At 39.2% G+C, this 19,882-nt stretch overlaps 1 protein-coding gene across 2 annotated transcripts; it reads right to left on the bottom strand.

Annotated features, from left to right (window-relative positions):
* Positions 1 to 2,090: 2,090 nt before the first annotated feature.
* Smp_121140.1 (hypothetical protein) lies at positions 2,091 to 14,479 on the bottom strand (the record flags this gene model as incomplete). Of its 2 annotated transcripts, none has more annotated exons than XM_018789430.1 (7): positions 2,091 to 2,482; positions 4,589 to 4,647; positions 9,127 to 9,313; positions 10,824 to 10,918; positions 12,981 to 13,331; positions 14,260 to 14,385; positions 14,419 to 14,479. In XM_018789430.1, 7 exons carry the CDS (start codon positions 14,477 to 14,479, stop codon positions 2,171 to 2,173), a joined length of 1,191 nt encoding a protein of 396 aa, XP_018646493.1. In that variant the 3' UTR covers positions 2,091 to 2,170. The 2 variants fall into 2 exon arrangements, with proteins under 2 accessions (XP_018646493.1, XP_018646494.1); XM_018789441.1 differs by lacking the exon at positions 2,091 to 2,482 and adding an exon at positions 2,676 to 3,087.
* Between the last annotated feature and the right edge of the window lie 5,403 nt (positions 14,480 to 19,882).

A 19,882-nucleotide genomic window follows, 5' to 3' on the forward strand; every position in this document is an offset into this window, starting at 1 on the left:
ACATGTATCATCTTTCAACGTATGCGATTGTTGTCGCGTGGTTTATTATGGAAATAGAGGCGAATATAGGAGACATTTGGGCTTAATGTAGACAGTTCAGCGGCATTTTGATCAAAAAAGCGGGACGCAATATTCTTCCTCTAATGACAGGCGAAAAAAGGCCTGTTGGCGCCTTTCCTCATTATTTCCGACAAGGACTCTAGACTGCTCGTACGGGTTTTATGGGTCATTGGTTCGGTCGATTATTCACTGTTCTGTAATTGGCGGTATCATTACGTTATATATTGATAGGGGCACAAGGTATAGGAATTTCTTAACTGAATATTGTTAGTTGGAATGTTTTGAAATAATGGGCGAGGGTAAAGATTGAGAACATGTACTTGAAAGGAAAAAATCTCAATAACCGAAGTCCTGTGAAAGCTCAAGGGAATTGGAGGCAATTCAAACAAAACTTAATCCCATTAACAATCATACCCGTTGCTAGTATGCGCATAAAGTGAGGCTACAACAAGAAGCACAAGGTGAATAAGTAAAAGTAAATCCTAATAAGACCACCATCTATTGTTATTATAACCAGATGTTTAAAAATAGTGTCTCAATCCTCTTGCGTCCTTATGGGAGTTTATCCCATCAAGTTTCGCACAGGGGCATGAGTGCTTTTATCATAGAATACAGAGGATACTGAAGGGTAGATTTCTAGTGAAGCAAGTCTCCCATTTGGTACTTCGTACGGGACCAATTTTCAAATGGTCTAAAAGTGGATCGGAGACGAAGGACAGAAATGACCACTGACCGAGTTCTACTAATCTATTTTTACAACAAACTTCCCTTCCTTCGGAAGGGAACTCTGTAATGGATACAGCCTCTCCGTTTGTCCTTTTAGTGATAAGTAACTAGACGACAGGTTCAGCGGGATTCTCTCGAGAGCAGTCTGACTGATTTCCGACGGAAAATTGCTGCTGTGATATCAACAAATCTCTAAGTACATCCCTTTGGAGGAGTTTCCGTACTTGGTTGTTTTTATTACAACTGAGTAACATATTCTAACGCACCTATACCTTTCCCCTTCCTTGTAATTACGGTTTAGTCTTAGCCTTGTCAGTATAGCAAAGACACTGTCGGTGATTATTTACACTAATTTGATCTCTTCAGTAAACGTTGGTCACCTACATATTAAAACATGTTCATGAGATCAAGACACAAATATGTCACGTAATAAAGGACTCTATTTTTTAGGTGACGAAAGGATTCTATCATAGACGATGACTGTTCTAGGTTCCCTATATATCAGCTTACATTAACTATTGCCATGGTCAAGCATTTTCAGTAAACTGAGTAATACATGCGGTTCGGGAGCATTACAAATTATGCAAGTGTAGTGCATACCAATATTTAAGCTCCTATGCTAATATATTCCGTGGAGAATTATGTACGGTAACTCTCAGGACTATTTATGGACCAATGTGATATATAAATTTCCTATTGTATAATTGTTAAGTAACTAAACTGTTCGTATTCGTTTTCCTCTTATCATAAGCTTTATTTTGACCTATAGACTATCACCATCCTTGAGTTGTCCCCAGTCCATTAATTACTGTCCCTCCTATTCACAGCCACATTTGGCTAAATCTTGTACAAATATTGTTTTCTATTTTATGGTACGATGTGGTCAGTTTGCTTGGTATATGAACGCAGTATATTTGAGAATAATGATTTATATTGCAGAGGTTGTTATTGGTGTTCTGGACTTAACTGGCTGGGCTAGGCAGAAAGCAGGACTGATAAGTATTCAAGACTGCTCATACGGCTTTTCTGTATCATAGCTCTGATTGGCGGGGATCAGCACGTTTATATATATCAATTTGGTAAGAACGCACGCACTCACACGTTATAACATATGCTGAACGCTTTTTTGCCGACAACAGACTGTAAATTACCAAACGTTCACAGTGATTTGACTAGCTGTTAATGGTTTATCAACAAACAAGGTCGTAAGTTCTATACAGACAACAAATGAAATAGTGAGAACCGAAGCACACAACAGCTTTACGGAGTTGCCACTTAATAGTACATGGGAAAAACGTTAAGAGAGACTGGAGATGGAATATTTACAGAGATAAGAGAAATAGGTATATCCATTACAAAATGAAACAAAAACTACGTTAATTAGTCATACATTCATTGAAGCCATTCGCAGAGGTAGGTCTGATCGTTTCTGTAAATAATCTACAGGATAAAAAGGGGAGAATATGAAGGCATTTGAGAACCAGCTCCACCGCACACCCGGAGCCTCAATACGGATAGGGCTTCGAAATGGATTTAGAAACAGACATGATTGATTGGAATCATTAGTTTGGTCATAATCATCATACAAAATGGCATCTGGTTTACTTGGACCTAAACCCAAAGAACTTGATACTTGGAAACCCCATAGTGAACTGTATAAGCAAGAATCTGTAAAGAACACTGGCACACCAGTTTCCTTCAAAACGAAATGAAAATAGTTTACACTGAGTTGGAGATTACAATACTATTTCAATAAATGTGTTAGATACCAAAGCTAAATGTAATAAGAGCTTAGCTACTAGTAAAATAAAACTAAAAAAAGTACAAATTGCTGTCTGCAAATTCGAATGGTATAGATGATATTTTTGAACAATAAGTATGCAGACATCCGACATTTTTCAGATCACAGTAGAACTTTAGTCACGAAACCAAAATGTTGTTGATTACTAAGGGTATTGTTTCGGACACTTTTGTGACCATGGAGTACTTTTTAACGAGCAAACTCAAAATATACAAACGGTAAATAAGACCAAAACCGCAGGGAAGTACTACAGATATATTTCCTGATAATCCAATCAATGCTCACCATCGATGTCACTTCACTCGTTAGGATTCAACTTCAGGGCATTGTTTATGGACCGCCAAGCAACGTTAATCCGTTCATGATTGATTATTGTCCAACATTTGAGTGCAAACAGCTCTACTTGATGAATTATTCAAGGTGAAAATTTTTGAGTTTTTGCACAACCATCGTTACATTTGGTAAGATTATTGTCCAAATGATTTGACGTCCGAGTTCGGCTATAGTGGAGACAGATCTCAGTCAGTGAGGTCATAATAAAACCACATTGTTTAGTCAGGTCTTATGTATGCTTCAAAGAATTATCGGGTATTGCTTTTTGATGCTGGAACATGTGGGGGGATGCAAGAGTTAGTTGGCTTATGACACAGTCTAACAGAGAGAATAGTAATGTGTGGGTTGACAACTTTTAAAATATTATAGCTCCACGAATGGTAGGATAACTGAGCGTCTTGAAACATCATCGGAGATATCCTAAAACAGACTATATTACGGCTCTCTATTTTCTTACTTTTATAAACAGTAAAAGTCATCTATAGAATGGACGATATTTCTTTCTGTTACGGTTAATTAATTAGTACCACTTGATATGAACTCTCACTTAAGTTTAGCTTGTGTGGCAAAGCTTGTTGAACTTTAATGTGATTATTTGCTTCAAAAGAAACAAATCATTTAAGTTTATGAAGATAAAAACATATAAAGTCCTCAACATACAACACGTTATTGAAATCTTTAGGTACTGACGTAACCTAGTTTACTGTCACTTCCCTTGATTTTTGTGTGGGCCGTGATACTGCCCGGGTGCCCAGACCGAAGCAGGTGGTTTCATTAGAGGGTCACACCCGAAGCCCTCGACCTAAAGGTCTAGTCCACAAGGCAGTGGAGCAACGTAAGAAGATGCAGTCCTATAGTAGCCGGTGACAAACAATTGGTTCATACGCAATGTTATTTCAAGATACTGGACCCCATGTGCACCATTGGTTTGGAATCAGGGTTTACCAACTCCCCTAGGTAGATCCATCATATCCACCAACCAGGTTAAAGTACCGGACATTAGCTTTTCGTCTTCTTAATTTCGTAAACAACACCCCCACCACAAGGCAATGAGTAAAAAATCCATGACAATGGCTGTATACACGCGGTCACGTGAGAGCTAGGTTCAAGGCTAGCTGCCATCCTACCGAAAAGTAAGGGTGAGAATTGGTTGCAATTGCATGACACCAAGAAAATGGCGAATAAAGTTGCTTGTGGCTTCGCGAAACGTCCCAACACAGTGGCTTCAAACGTTATCAGATATGACTCAGAATAGAAGCCAGTGGCGATCCTGCTGTAGCCTTTTACTTTCTTCATAAAAAATGGACGTAACTTCTTTAACTGGAAAAATTCTTTCTGGTTGTATATTTGCTAACTGAATCGCCCCTCCCATTATTATTATTTCACTATCATACACTAATTTCTGTTCGTTATTGTCCTCCTTTTTCTTATACACACTTTACATTCTCTATCTCTTCACATTCTTATTGTCATTGTGTGGCACATATGTGTTTAGTGCCCATTTGTACCAGTATTTATGTGTTCAAACAAATAAATAATACCTAGTTTACGAAACCGTTAAGACAGATTATTAACTTAACATCACAATTCCAGTACGTATTTTCATACAAGTCTACCGGAGACCGGAACAATAATAAAAATACGACAAACGAAATTGTGTAAACTTACAGCAATGGAAGACAGCGTGAGAGGCCAAGTTGGATAGGCAGCGAGACCAGCATTGAAACCTGAAAACAAAACAGATAGCCTCGAAACTAAAAGTTAACGTAGTTGTAAAACTTTAGAAGATTTAACTGGTTGTGCAATCGAAAATAAGACCGAATATTTATTTATTTATTTGAACGCATAAATATTTGAACAAGGGGGCACCAGATATATATGCGCCACACAAAACAATGAGAATGGGGAGAGAAAAGGGGCAATATGAGATAACGTCTGAAGCCACTGTGTTGCACCATCTCTAGAACCCCAGCCAGAGAGTGATGAAGGACCAACAGAAGCCAGTCCTTTGCAGCTTCCTTCCATACCACGACACCATGTCATACAATGACCATCTCTCCGCCTTTTCCAACCAGTCCCAGCGTCTACAAATAATGCACGACGTGGAATTCTCTGGGACGACATTCGTAGAACATGTCCGAGCCACCGAAGTCGGTGTTTCAAGATGGTGACACCAATTGAATTATCGTCTCTGCGCCCGAACACACGATGCCGAACTTCTGCATTACTAACATGGTGTCGTCACTGAATGTCAGCAATCCTTCGGAGACAAAGATGATCAAAAACAGAGAGTTGTTTAACATCCTCAACTCGGAGAGGCCAGGTTTCACAAGCATAGAGCAGAACTGCTCTCACCGACGCGTTGTAGATCCGACCTTTTACAGCCAGACTAACATCATGAAGGCGCCAAAGATGGCCCAGATTGGCATAAGCCGCTCTGGCTTTCATTATACATGCATCGATCTCATCACTCACGCCACCACCAGCACTTATGTAGCTACCTAGATACACGAACCTCTCAACTACTTCAATCTGCTCACCATCCAGGGTGAGTACAGGATGAGAATCCTGCCAGTCTTGTAGAAGTACTTTGCACTTGGAGGGTGCAAAGCACATGCTGTACCTGCGGACACCGATTGCCAACTGATTAAGTGCGGATTTCATGTCTTGGGCATTATCGCACAGTAAGACAATATCATCCGCATACTCGAGGTCGAGAAGTCGTTCTCCAGGCAGCAGATCCACACCGCCATTACTTACATCCATCAGAGCTGTTTCCAGAATGTCATCGATGGCAAAGTTGAAGACGAATGGTGAGATTGGGCAACCCTGTCTAACCCCACTGCTTGAATGGAATAATGGAGAAAGGTGGTTGTATGCCCTTACTCTGCCTTAGGTGTTTGTATAGAGGGCCTTTAAGATGTTAATAAACTTCTCGTGCACATCCTTCTTCAAAAGACAGTCCCAGAGAACAGTCCTGTAAAACGAATCGAAGGAAGCTCTGATATCAAGAAACACTACGATTGTTGGCCTGTGATAAGTATGACGGTGTCCTAACATTTGGCGGAGGGTGAAGATATGATCAATGCATCCTCGACCAGAACGAAAACCAGCCTGCTCCTCGCGAGTCAGTCTTAATCGGGTTTTAAACAATTTACGAAGTATGACACAAGCCAATAGTTTGGACGCAATCGGAGGTAGACCTAATCCCCTAATAGTTGTTACAGCAACAGTCGTGAATCTTTTTTAAGGATGGGAACGACTATCGACTCATTCCATGATGTTGGAACACTTTTTAGCTCCCAATCTTTTGTAAACAACACAGTCAATTCTTTAGCCAGAAAGTCACCACCATCTTTAAAAAGAGTCGGAGGTAAGTCATCTGGGCCCGGTGATTTGTAGCGTCTGAAGAGTTGGAGTTCTTTGCGAACTTCTGCCTCGTTAGGTGAATCAGTCATCACAGGCTATGGGGGGCAGGCCAATCTGATCGATGTTGCCGGAGCAGCAGGCCAGTTGAACTGCCCTTCACGAAATTCCGCCCATCGTCCAGGACGTCGATACATGTTAGTGGTTGGCATCCCGTCATCCTCACAGATTGTTTCACTCACACCAGACTTCTTGCTGCCAGTGGCTCGGATGAGTTGGAAGAGCTTCCGGCAGTTACCAGATGCAGCTGCTGCTTCCATCTCATTAGCACGCTCCGACCACCAGGCTTCTCGGTCCTTACACGCAAGCTTTGCCCAATTTCACTACGCAACAGCCTTCGTTTGTGGTCAAACTCACGGTCACCCGGAGTAGACTGACGGGCTTCGATCAGTTGTAAGGAGCCTGAAGAAACAGAGTGCTTATAAGCAAGACGTTTCGCGAAGCCGCAAGTGGCTTTACTCGCCATTTTCATGGCGTCATGCAGTTGCAACCAAATCTCATATATACTTTTCGGTGGGATGGTAGTTAGCCTAGAAGCTAGCTCGGGTCGATACTTACTTGCAACAGAAGTTGCAGCCGATTCACTAACATCAATCCGTCGATGACGGTCAATTCTTCGGCCACTGAAAAGTAAGGTAAGATTGGCGCAGACCAGGGCATGATCAAAGTCCAAATAGGTACCCCAAAAGGAGCGGAAGTCTTGTACACAACCACGCCAGCGATAGCTGATCGCGATGTGATCAATCTGAGTCCAGGCTTGAGACGCAGAGGGAGAACGCCAGGCGGCACACCGGCGATGACTGTGCCGGAAGTTGGTGCTAGCCAGAAACAGGTTGTAGTCTGTGCACAGTTGCAGTAGACGGCCCCCGTTATCTGTCCTATGTGTAGATTGTGTGGGAAATAAATAAGGTTACATGTGGTTGTTTGGATAAATAGTCTGAGTTGGATGAATATTCAGGTCTTCTTTCCTAGTGGGGACAGAGGGGTTTAGCATAATGTGAAACGCTTCGACTACTCGCTTCTCCTTATAGTTGGAAAAGCCTTTCTGAAAAATTTCGATATTTTTAATATCAATTTGGTGATTATTGAAAATAGCATGTACTGCTATTGCTGATTTTATCTGTGAATTTTCCAATTATACGGGATTATTAGGTTTCTTTGTGTAACTTAAGTGTTTCCTGGCACTAGTCAAGACCCCCCTCGGGAGGACTCTCTAATATAGACTGTATGAAAATCAACACAATCTACTCTGTAGAAACTTCTAAGAAGAGTTTTTTTAATGATGATAAATGTGTCATCTACATATCAGCCAGATGTGTGGCCTGATGGTGCTAGCGAGAATAAACGACTCAATGTGGGACATGAATAAATTTTAAACAACTGGGAATACTGGGGATTCCATAGCTATTCCATTCGTTTGTCTATATTAGGTCCCTTTGAAGGTAAAATGTGTTGAATCCAAGCATAGTCTCAATCTAGCCATATACCAAAAGCTGATACATTTAAATCAGTATATTGATTTTAACTCTGTACATCCATTCAGTGCGAAAATTTCCCTAACCCTGAATCTCTTCAGAAGTAACTACTTCTATGGATATGGTGTTCATCTTGTTGTGCTAATGAGGTGTGGTAACTCGGACCGATCCCTATACATGTAGCTGACTGACTGACTGACTCAGGAGAGCAACCAGGATCATTACTTCAGAAGACAAATGAAAAGAAAAAGTGAATATAATAAACATCCTACGTTTCAATAATTTTCCTAAGAATATTATTTAAAACAAAACTGTCCATCTGTAAGTAACAATCATAATGAAATATTGGATTGGTATTATGGTTTTACCTTACCGATAAGGTACGACAGAAGAGTTACAACCGATATTGGAAGTGTACAAAATTAAAGCTTTCTATAAGACAACTAACACTGTAAGAAACGTTTTGGTTAGAACAAAAGATACGATCCCGTTTACTTCCACACAAAATTGTGTCTACACAGTAGGTTGTGTCAATTTTGATGCGTGACGCATGTTATCAAATGATTGTGACTATGATTTCTTTGAATGAGCGTTAAAGCAAGAGCAATTTTTCCAGTAGTAATTATCATTGATTTGTGCTGAGGACTGGACAGGAAGTTTTATCTAAATTCATATAGCAAGTGACTTATAAATGGTTACACGACGCTGTATTCAATTGTTGTGATAGATTATTTTTTAAATCCATTTAAACTTATCAGAGTATTTTCTAACCGTTTGTATTGGAACTTAAGTAATACGAACAAATTTAAGGTATCGAATGAAGTCTTAAAAATAGACAGTTCAAAATAAATATTTTACGTTATTTCTCAAGATAGGTATGAGTCAGAAAACATACATAACTTTACTGCAGGACACCATAGAATCGATTTGATTGCTTAACAGTTTAAATACACAAATTCTGACCAATTATTAAAGCACGAATACATTATTTAAGTCATAAGTACCTTACTTGTGGAAATTGAAGGAAGATAAAAATATTTGAAAAGTTACCGAATAATTTAGAATGGAATAAATATCCATTTATTAATGCATAGATTAAAGATATCTAGATAACAGTCGGTTCTTAATATTATTTATAGGGTAGTTTAAGATTAAAAACGTGGTATTTTCAACTACAATCAAAACTTACAATGGACTGAGATACTCGAGAAATAAACAATTCTAATAGCCTCCACCCTTAGAAATGTCGTTAGAAATATTCAATTTGCAAAATAAGTTCACCTCTGCTTTACATACATTACTTACCAATAATCAAATCAGCCAGTTCATTTGATTTTTGAGTATGCAAAAATTCATGATATAATCCACTCCAAACACTTACGGACAATCGTGACGAAAGATGATAAACAATTCTATCCGTTGCAGCATCAAAATGTCTACCGATGAAGTAGATACAAATTCGGAGTTGTGATTTGAACAAATGATCCAGTTCCTGTTTTAAAAAGTATGATTTGCTCAAATGTGGTAAGAATGGCATTTTTATGATTTATTTAATGATAAGAAAAAACTTGCAACTAATGTAAGCTCCTTTAGTGGTGCTTCGTTCTCTGCGGTGTCAGTACAAATGTTTCTAAACCTTTTGAGGATAGGTCACCTAGTTTTGTCACATCAATAGGTATTTACAAATTTAGCCGCTCTTGTGAAGGTTATGTCGAGCAAACAACAAGGCAACTTGGCCAATGAGTTTGTGAACACCTCCCTTCGTTGTTGGGAAAGAGCATAAACAAAAACAATGCACAACTTCATTCTATCACGTTTGGTCGACAGCGATCAGCCAGCCACACTGTTAAACCTGGAAAATGTATACATCTGTTTAAGTTACCACACTTTTGCACAGCAAGATGAAACTGTCAAGACACATTCCATAGTAGTAGAATTGGTAACAGTATTAATGGTAATAAGATTAGGCATTCAAGGCTTAAAAATTATATCATTCAAAGTAGTGCCTTCTGCTTCTTTTTATGGTGTTCGATTTTGTCTCCTACATGCCTGCCTTTAAACGGTGAGATTAAAATTACTTTATACCTTTCTTTCTCCCTGTATCATTTCATTATATGAAATCTTTCTTTTATGTATCAATACCATTGAAGTAACTACTTCTATGAATATGGTACTCATCTTGTTGTGCTAATGAGGTGTGGCAACTTGAACCGATGCGTACATGTGCCTGGTCCCACGTTGTAGTTGACTGACCTACATGTAGTAGGAGCCATAGGGATTTGAGCTAGCAACTTTAGTGCCTGTATTTATAAGAAATTTGCAAAAACATTATTTTCTTGGGCGGATAGGGCTTGACGACCCACTTATTGTACTTAGTGATATGATCCACTTCTTTGTTATTATTAACTCAATGACTGCTATGATTGGTCTAATATTTCTATACAAGCAGATTAATATTATTGAATATTAGAGTAAAGACTGATAAAGATCTAGTTGAAAATAATATTGTTTACTTGTATCTGATGTCGTAAATGTTTGTTCGTTCGGTTAATACTTAATTTTCAGACTCTTTATTTATATGAAGATCTGCAAGCGTAATGTGTCCAAAGCTATGAAACTACAAAAAAGACGATCCGTAATAGGATCTTTTTAGACATAAAAGGCAATTTTAATTTAAGAAATAACGACAAAATAAAATGAAGTCGTCTTCTATACTCATTGTTTATCCACTTGAAAAAATCATCTATCTAATTAACTACGATTGAACATGTACCATATGGCCAAAAGTCGAGTACATAAACGCGTGTTCAATGAGCAAATTACTTTGCAAATGACAACCTAAAACACTGTATTTTAAATGGTATTAGAGTAAAACGCTTGTTTATTAATCGCTGATGAAATAATACAACTTTAGGGAAATAAACTGAGGGAACTGTTACATCTACGTATCAAGTTAAGACTAATATTATAATTAACATTATGGAATGATTACTCCAGCATACTTTGAATACTGGCAAAAGGGAGAGTTCTTTTTCAACTCCAATCACATGTATGATAAGTTTCCGATTTATTAAAATTTTTGGAATACAGAAGGGATCTATTAAGAAAAAAAAGAACGAAAAAGGACATGAAAGCACATCAATAAATCACTTATAAGTTTACAGTAAAAAGTACAACCATTATGTAAAATTACAAAAGATGTTGGATATTCCTCCTAACACACAGAGAAGGCATTGCTTATTTTTGACGAGTTATCAGCTTATACTGTAAAACATTTCAAGTTGAACATATATTTGCGAAAGAGTGTTAGAAAGCCTTTTGACGAACAGACACGTTTAACGACGTAGAAAACATGACTCAGCGTTGTGAAACTTCAGATTAGGACTGCGAGTTTGATCCGTCATAGTCAACATAAAACCAGTTGGATCAGCCGAAACTATCAAGCTGCTACAACACAGAGATGAGATTGGGACATGGGGAATTAATGATAGGAAAAGTAACGGGTTGAAAGTCAATATTGAGACAAATAAGCAGAACAAATGAAGTTAAGCAAAGGGTAATACAAAGATGAAACCTGAAGAAGGATAAGGAAGTACGAACGCATATTCCCCACTGTTTACTTTTTAGGCATGTCACATAGTCCCCAACAACTTATTACAGTCGTCTCGCAGATTTAAAATCAGATATTTGTGTCTACTTACACAACTTTGTGTGACGACTAGTAAGCTTATGGACTGCCATCGTATTTTGGTCTGCCCCTTTGATGAGTAAATGAAAAGAACTCATGGGCTACAAATGATAAAAAATGGAGAAAGTAAAAATAAAATTTGAGATTCATACACACATCCCGTCAGTTACCAAAGAAACATTCTCTGCTTGTAGGAGGCTTGACAAAAACCGGACACCTGCATTATCGCTTAAGGAATCTATGACTCCATCATATTAGTGTTTTTACCGAATATTTTTTATTTAAAGACATAAATATTGGTACAAGGAAGCACCAGATAAATATGTACCACACAAATCTCATTCGATTTGTGTGAGGACTGTGATACTGCCCAAGTACCCAAACCGAAGCAGGTGGTTTTCATAGATGGGCCACACCCGTAGCCTTTGGCCTAAAGGTCTGATCCACAAGGCAGCGGAGCATCGTGAGGAGATGCAGTCTCATGGTAGCCGGTGACCAACGATTGATTCATATGCCATTTGTTCCATCAGCATACTGGAGCCGATGTGCACCATTGGTTTGGAATCAGGGTTTTCCAACTGCCCTAGGTGGACCCTCCGTATCCACCAACCCGGTTACAGTGCCGGACATTCGCTTTTCATCCTCTCAATTTTGTAAACAACACCCTGGCCACGAGAAGGCAGTGGGTAGGACTTCCCTGGCAGAGTCTATATATGCGTGGCCATGTGAGAGCGTTTAGAGAGGGAGAGCGAACTCTCCCCACTTTCGGCCGTACCAGAGGTTTATGAATAAAATCATGGAAAGCCAGATGTTGTTATCTCCAAAAGCACGTCTACGAAATAAATTAAAGACAAACTAGGGAACAAGACAACTTCGGATGTGGTCTTAATCTCTAACAGTATTGAGAAATTTAGAAGGTTTATTTGATTTTTTGGTGCGCTTTTCAAAGATATATACAACCGAAAAAAGGACCCATTGACTGGGTTGGACGGCGAAATTAAATGGGGAAATACGGATATATAGGACGTCAGTATGTATTCCAGAGACTGGTGAAGAGTATATATTTGGTAGATCGAGTTAAAACCCGATTGATTTTTTCGGAGTTCCTGTCTCAAGCTCCAATTATGCGTCAAATGTTTATGAAAGTTAGTACCCTAGGCGCTACATTAATCAGTCAATCCGATTAATGTAGGGAAAAAGCTACTAAAAATCACCCTGTCTAGTGGCTTCTTAACAGGAAGAAACACTGACTTTATGAATTACTGAAACAAAAATCCACAGCACCATAAAAGAATGTTTGAATTTGAGAAGCAGATTCGTCTAGGCTTGGAAAAATATAACCAGTCAGTGATATGGCACGACTTACTGTACTTCATTATGTCATTGCCATTTTAGAGCAATTGGTTAATGGAAAGAGATATGACTACACAAAAAAGTAGCACAAAACTGGCAACTTGATAAGAAAACTCACTTATTTGTGGAAGCTTGTGAGCAACAATATGATAAAGAGTAAGAGGCCAGTGAAGTAGCAAGGCCAGAGGATTAGAAATACTTTCTTCATCCGGAGAGCAAAGGCCTCTCCACTTGTAGTAGTCAAGCCAATCACGCAAATTGATATTCACCAAGCTTGGTTCTTGAAGATCTGGAGCAGGAGAGTCATATAATGGAGACAAACTCATAATTACAGCGAGTGATGGAGACACGAATGCCCGGACTAGAGCATCCTCATATGATGGAGACGAGGACAGAGTGACCGGTGCGAGTTTTTCGGAATCAATGGTGGTAGTAGTCCATAAATCTGAGAAAAGTGGGAGATCACCACCTAAAATTCAACGATTAATAAGAAAGTGGAGTATGATATGTACCATTGTTTTAAAAAGTGGAATCACTGGTTTGGATGGAAATTCTCTTTGTTGGAATCCTTATGTGTAGAGGCCTTGTGTGACTCATAATCTGGAAGTATTACGTTGTAACTAGCAACAAGTGTTTTGTCCGACTAAACTACGTTTTTCTAAACAACAGATAAGAAACAAGAATATTGTGAGACTACAATTTATGAACGACTTCTGAGCGACGCTAAAGTGACCCTGAGAGTGTCCACTTAATAAATAGGACCAAATAGGGGTTATAAACCAATTTGAAGAGCTAGAATTGTGATTCACAGTTGGTGGTTAATGTTAGGAATTAGATTTAGGGTTTTCATTACGAACTGACATCAGCAATAATGCCGAAACGCTATTTAGCCAAATGGATGAGTGAATTTCGCGCTAAGATCCGAGATCTGTTATTTTATACCTCACTGGTTCATCCATGAACAATAGTCTCATCAAAAATATTTCTTACAAAAAATTAAGAACGAAGCGACTGTAAGCTGACAAAACTATCGCCATGAATGGACATGCTGACAATTAAATAATTTCGAAAACTATGGAGTGGTTTCAGAAACGTTAATGAAAAGTAACAGAATTAGTTGTAGCTAATGTACAAGTTTGTATTAGAGTCTATGTGCCCTGACTCAGACAAATTGATCCGTCAAGCTTTTCGAACTGATGCAGACTTAGGAACCCGATTTCCCTACTATTGCGGCAAATATCCAGCAAGGAAACCATGCTCCCGGAAAATGATGGGGGTTTCCAGGTTAATACACCAGCAAACATCACAATGAGAGCACTAGATGAAAAGTACACCAGGAGGTAAGATATTTATAGTTGGAAATAACATGATTTATTTAGATCCATAGTAGAAATTACCTGGAGAAATCTGGAAGTGATGTGAATCAGAACAAAACTCATATTTCCAGAGGCCTTGGCGATTTACGCCGAAATGCGAGAGAATTTCATCCAATTTAAACCGTGTAAAATCTGCAGCAGTAGTTACTAATGGTATTAGTTACAAATTGTTTAACTTACTTGGAGCAAAGGTAAAAGGCAGTTTCTGAAGAACGGGTTCAAAATTCATAAAATCTTTCATTTTGCTACACCACTGCTGATGACTGTGATCTGGATTGTTCGGAGATATCCAATCCGCAGTCCTGCACTTGTCACTGCAGTAAAATAATGCTTTACATTGAGGGCTAACTGAAGTAGATGAACTTTCGGTAACTGTACCAGTATAAAGCCTGATCCTGTGAAATTTCTTTACCACAAACGCAGCAGGCAGCCGCCACTACCTCCATCTCATATGACCTTATAATTGAATACTGAGCTAATAACGAATTGACAATATGTAAATAAAAACAAATGAGCGGGTACTAATTAGACAGTGAAAGCTCCTAAGAAATATTTATTTCCAGAAGATTATACTCTAAAACTATTTTCGGCGTGGAGCGAAGTGCTATCAGGGACTACGACTGGGCAAGCCTGACACATTCTCTAAAGCTTATTATCCAGAAGTTAAAAAATGAGGGATAAAATTGGTAGGAAAATTACCACTTACCTTCCAAAAAAATATGTAGGCAATCGCGGATGGAGATGTATTGAATTTATATAGTCTCTATCTTCATACTCTGTGACCGAGAAGAAACAAATTAAGTGTGAACTAGAATTTAAATGTTATTGAATTACTAAGCAAGTACGGCAGTAATAAAAAAATGGAAGTGCAATGTGGATGATTGGAAAAAACTGGACTGAAATAGTAGCAGTTCTAGGATTAATATCAGAATAGGATCTCTATGAAAGGGAATTAGATAATTGCTGAAAAACCATTAATGTCAGTATTATGATCTGTCTAGGCTGAAAACTATGATACATAATCACCAACGGAATAGCCTTACTAATACAAATGTTAAGCTAACGTGGATAACTTTTTCCGTGACTTGCAGTGACATTCAGCATTAAGTCATATAACTGACAAAACTCATCCGCAAGAAAATCATCCTCCTGAGACAAAAATATTCTCTATCATCTCATCAACCGACCAATATATCTTATCTATCTATTTCTTTTGCCTGCAATAGATTGATTGACTGGAAACTTTCGGAAAGAAAACACCGACTCAATCTTATGTCTGGGATCTCGTCTCTATCGTCGTACTGAAAACTACTGAAATGTTAAAACTGAGTTTATAGTATCCGCATCTTCTCTTTTGACTTTCAAAGCAACAGTGCGTCTTCGCACTATTACAAATCACAATGATTAATAAAAGTTACTTAATCTTACATGTTCACTACATAGTAGTCGTTTGCTACTCTCCGCGCTATGAAGTTCGATTCAAATTTTCTTAGTCAAACGTAAACGGATTAGAATAAGCTATAAGGTTTATCGATAGTGAATCACTAATGTCTTTGAAGATACCACAGGTATTTTAGTTTGAAAACAATTTGCCAGTAACACCTTCTATAGTTGAACCGCGCCCACTCAATAAAAACAAAAGTCAGAAGCGAAGAGGTTGGAAGATATATTTGATGGGTTATCAATATATCGAGGACTGACTGATCTAATTTAGCTCATGATCGCAGGAGATGTTGTGCACGCCGTTGCAAAATGTTATCCGGTGCGGATATATTACTGAGCGCCTTCAGCTAAATGATTTCATTAAAACCAATGTGGTCAGCATCCAATGTCGAACACTTACAGAGCTATTGATTTTGGGGATTTATTTACAGCTACAATAGCTTCCTGCATAAAACATCCTACAATTGAAGTGTTTCTCACTTCGAATAAGAATTTGTATTGCTCTTCCGCGTAAAACGACGGGTTATTAAAAGCACATCCCTGCCAAATTTTTATTTGTGCAAAATATAAACAAAAAGTTAACCACGTAGGGTATAGATGAACAAACACTCAGAATAATTGACTGCTTCAAGTACACCATTAGTGTTTATATGCATGTATGTATGTTTGCGATCATCACAGAAGTAATAAACAGAGACGAATAACATCACACTGTATACTTTGTCCACTTCTACCTATCGTTTTATTACCAAACGATCTTGTCTGTATGTATATATCTGTACGTGTTATCTGTCTGTAAAAATTAATAACCAATAGATTAAGTCTGACTAATTAAACATAGGACAAAGTAACCAGTGTTTGGGATATAGTTGAAGTAACATGTGATACGTAGCTTATCAACATTACTGTAGTTTCTCACACCAATCCTATCTTTGATAAAAGTTGGACCAAACGGATTTGAACAATATGATCAGAAGCATCATTTCCATGATAGGAACACTTCATACAGTTTATAATCTAGATATCTGTTTAATAAACAAATAGAAATATTATTTCGTTATTAGTTTTTCCCCGATCTGGTAGTAGATACATAAACATTAGAACCTTCGATAATGCTGGATTTCCGTATCTCATTGATTGGAAACTCTCCAACTGCATTCATACACAAGGCCAATAACTATAAATGTGGCAAGGGAATGATATGTTTTGTCAAATAAAGCGGTTGATGCATCGGATTTTGCCATAGGAGCCGTTATGCAACAGAACATCTCCGGATGTTAGCAACCTCTCGAATTTTTCTCACAATGCCTCACTCCCGCGGAGACGAGATGTAGAACTTTGGGTCGAGAACTGCTAGCAGCCTACTGTGCCATCAAACGTTTCTGGCATGCAGTAAAAGGTCGCGATTGCATCTTATCCACCGACCATAAACCTTTAAAGTATGCTATGCATGCCAAGTCTGACTGCTACTCACCACGAGAGTGCAGACATCTTGATTATCTCTCCCGGTTCACGACAGACCTTCGCCACGTTAAAGGCGAGTCGAACTATGTTGCTGGTGCTCTGTCACGTATCCAAGTGAATGCAGTTATTTTGCCTGTGCTTGATCTCCTTGTTATGGCTGCCGCACAAGCAGGCGATTCCTCCTGTACAGAAGCACAACATTCTACATCGCTTCAGTGCCGGGAATCACCCCCAGCTATTAGCTCAGGTTCTATCCTGTGTGGTACTTCTGTAACAGCTCAGGTTGGTTGGTTAAGAGTTGACCCCAAACAACCAAGCATATGCTAAAACAGTATTGTTCAAGTATTCATTCACTTCCTTACCTTTTGTAAGCGTTATATTCCCTACTATCTTATATGGAATGTTGAGAGCCTTTGTTTGTCTGAACAGATAATCCCACGCTCCACTGTGACTGCGCGAAGATCGAAATAAAGACCTATTCACTACTTCTCTGGTTTCTTCTATCAATAGCACGAGGGTTACATATAGGCACGAAACTTCTACTGATCTTCCCCGAACAATCGTATCCTCTGCTTATCCTCGTCCCGTCTGCAATCCATGTATGAACTGTCTCGTCTAGGTATCGAAGCCGCATTACACCTCATCGCTGCATGATACGTCTGGCCGTCCATGAATAAAGATTTCCGTATGTTGGTAAAGCAATGCCTACAATGTTAACGATCAAAAGTGCACAGGTATGTAGCTGCGCCCATTGACCTGTTCGCTGCGCCTGATGCTCATTTCGATCACTTTCATATAGACATTGTGGGACCGTTGACACCATCGCATGGGTATGATCACATGCTCACGTGCATCGATCGTTTCACCAGATGACCCGAAGCTACTTCCATCACGTCTATTACGGCGGAGACGGTTGCGCACCGTTTCTCAGAACGATGGATATCATGATAGGACAACTCAATATAGACAATTATATGACTTCCACGTAAGCACTTTTTAGACAGTGTGGCTGAACCCAAACACTCATCAAATGTACAATCGGCCATCCTATGTAGTGGCCCATGGAGTGCATGTAAGTCTTCCTGCAATAGTCAACCCAATGAGATAGATTTGGACTACTCACCCAGACTATGCACAAGGTGACCACCCGATAAACACTTGCAACAAATTTGTATGCAACCATATCGACCCTAACAATTTTAACATAAACTACAATAATTTCTTCAGTGGTAGTTCGGATCTTCAATGAACTGCAGATCAATCAACGCAGCCTGAGTACTAGCAACAGTTGCAACGTTGGCCACCGCACAAACCCTAAAACACCATTCCCTACCCCTCCTCAAAACAGAGTCACATCACATGTTTCTACTAGCACTAAGAACAAGACTGCACATAAAGCAGCTGCAACCATTCATCCTAAGTCCAAACAATCAACTTATCCCGAATGCCAATCCACTTATGCCGCTATGGTGCCCTGGCATTGCCCTAGAGGCTCCGACAAAAAACCCCAAAAAGCCTAAAAAATAATCTTCCCAGGAGTTACTCTAAGAGCTATGGCCAAGAGTACTCCAGTACCCTGAACACACAACATGCACCTGCCCACAGCAATAGAATGCCCTACAACAAACATAGGGGACTGGCAGTACTCATTCATCCTAACGTGAGGCTACATCCGACTAAAACCACGCCTACACGTGACACCGGTAAGCATTAAAGTGTGAACCTTGCAAGCTCTAGGAACCAGTATACAACATGAACACCTCTCTTGTCAGCAATCCCAGGCAATTCCCCATTTCTAACCTGGAACATACAACCTCCCCAACTACCCATAACAGGAATAAAATTGCCCACCACACACAAGGAAGCTATAACGTTGGCCTACTCAGAGACCAACCCAGTGATTCTAGATACTGTCAAGGTCAAGAGACCCTACACAACTCTTTGGCTCCCCTAATTCGACGCATACATCACCTCATCCTTTCTTATCTCTCTACCCCTCGACAGTGCTGCTATGAGGAATCCAAATTTTGAGGGTGACAATCCCACTATTTTGAGACCATCCTATATATACTCCGACTTAATGGGGAGTGGCACATCTTGCTCTCCACTGATGATTGTCCCTAGTCTTGAAAGTTCCTTGACTGAACCTCTAAACCACTCCCCAAATACAGTTAGTGTAATTCAAAGACAACGACTCATCAATGTAAACCGCTTGGGGGCTTATGTATGATTTATGTGAAACGAAGTTCGCGATAGGTATTTATTAGCCAGTGAGTGTCTTTCAAAATTACTTTCCCGGGGTAAAATGTACACAACATACCAGATAGGATGATGATCTCAGTACAATGCACCCTACAAAAGAACAACTGGAAAAATTTCTAAACTACGTTAAAAAACACTACTACTTTCAAACTTCACAGATCAGTACAACAAGTTTGAAATATGGTTCAGGAAGAATGAATAAACTTGTTTGTCCGAAAGCTGGAGTAAGCTTTGTGAGCATGACGTAGCAACCGGCACTACAGACTGCCTCGTCCTCGATCACAAAGAGCCTGAAACGAACGAAACGTTCTGATCAGCAATCATGGGTGGATCAATGTCATCGCCGTCACTATCAATGCTTTTTGGTTAGTAACTCGACCTTCCCTCTTTTCTTGATATTAGGCTCATGAGGGTTTAGTCTAAGGTGAAGCATATCTTACATGATGCTCCATGTTTCACATCCTGATGAAGAACA

The sequence above is a fragment of the Schistosoma mansoni genome (assembly GCF_000237925.1).
Source record: "Schistosoma mansoni, WGS project CABG00000000 data, supercontig 0136, strain Puerto Rico, whole genome shotgun sequence".
NCBI classification, from domain to species: domain Eukaryota; kingdom Metazoa; phylum Platyhelminthes; class Trematoda; order Strigeidida; family Schistosomatidae; genus Schistosoma; species Schistosoma mansoni.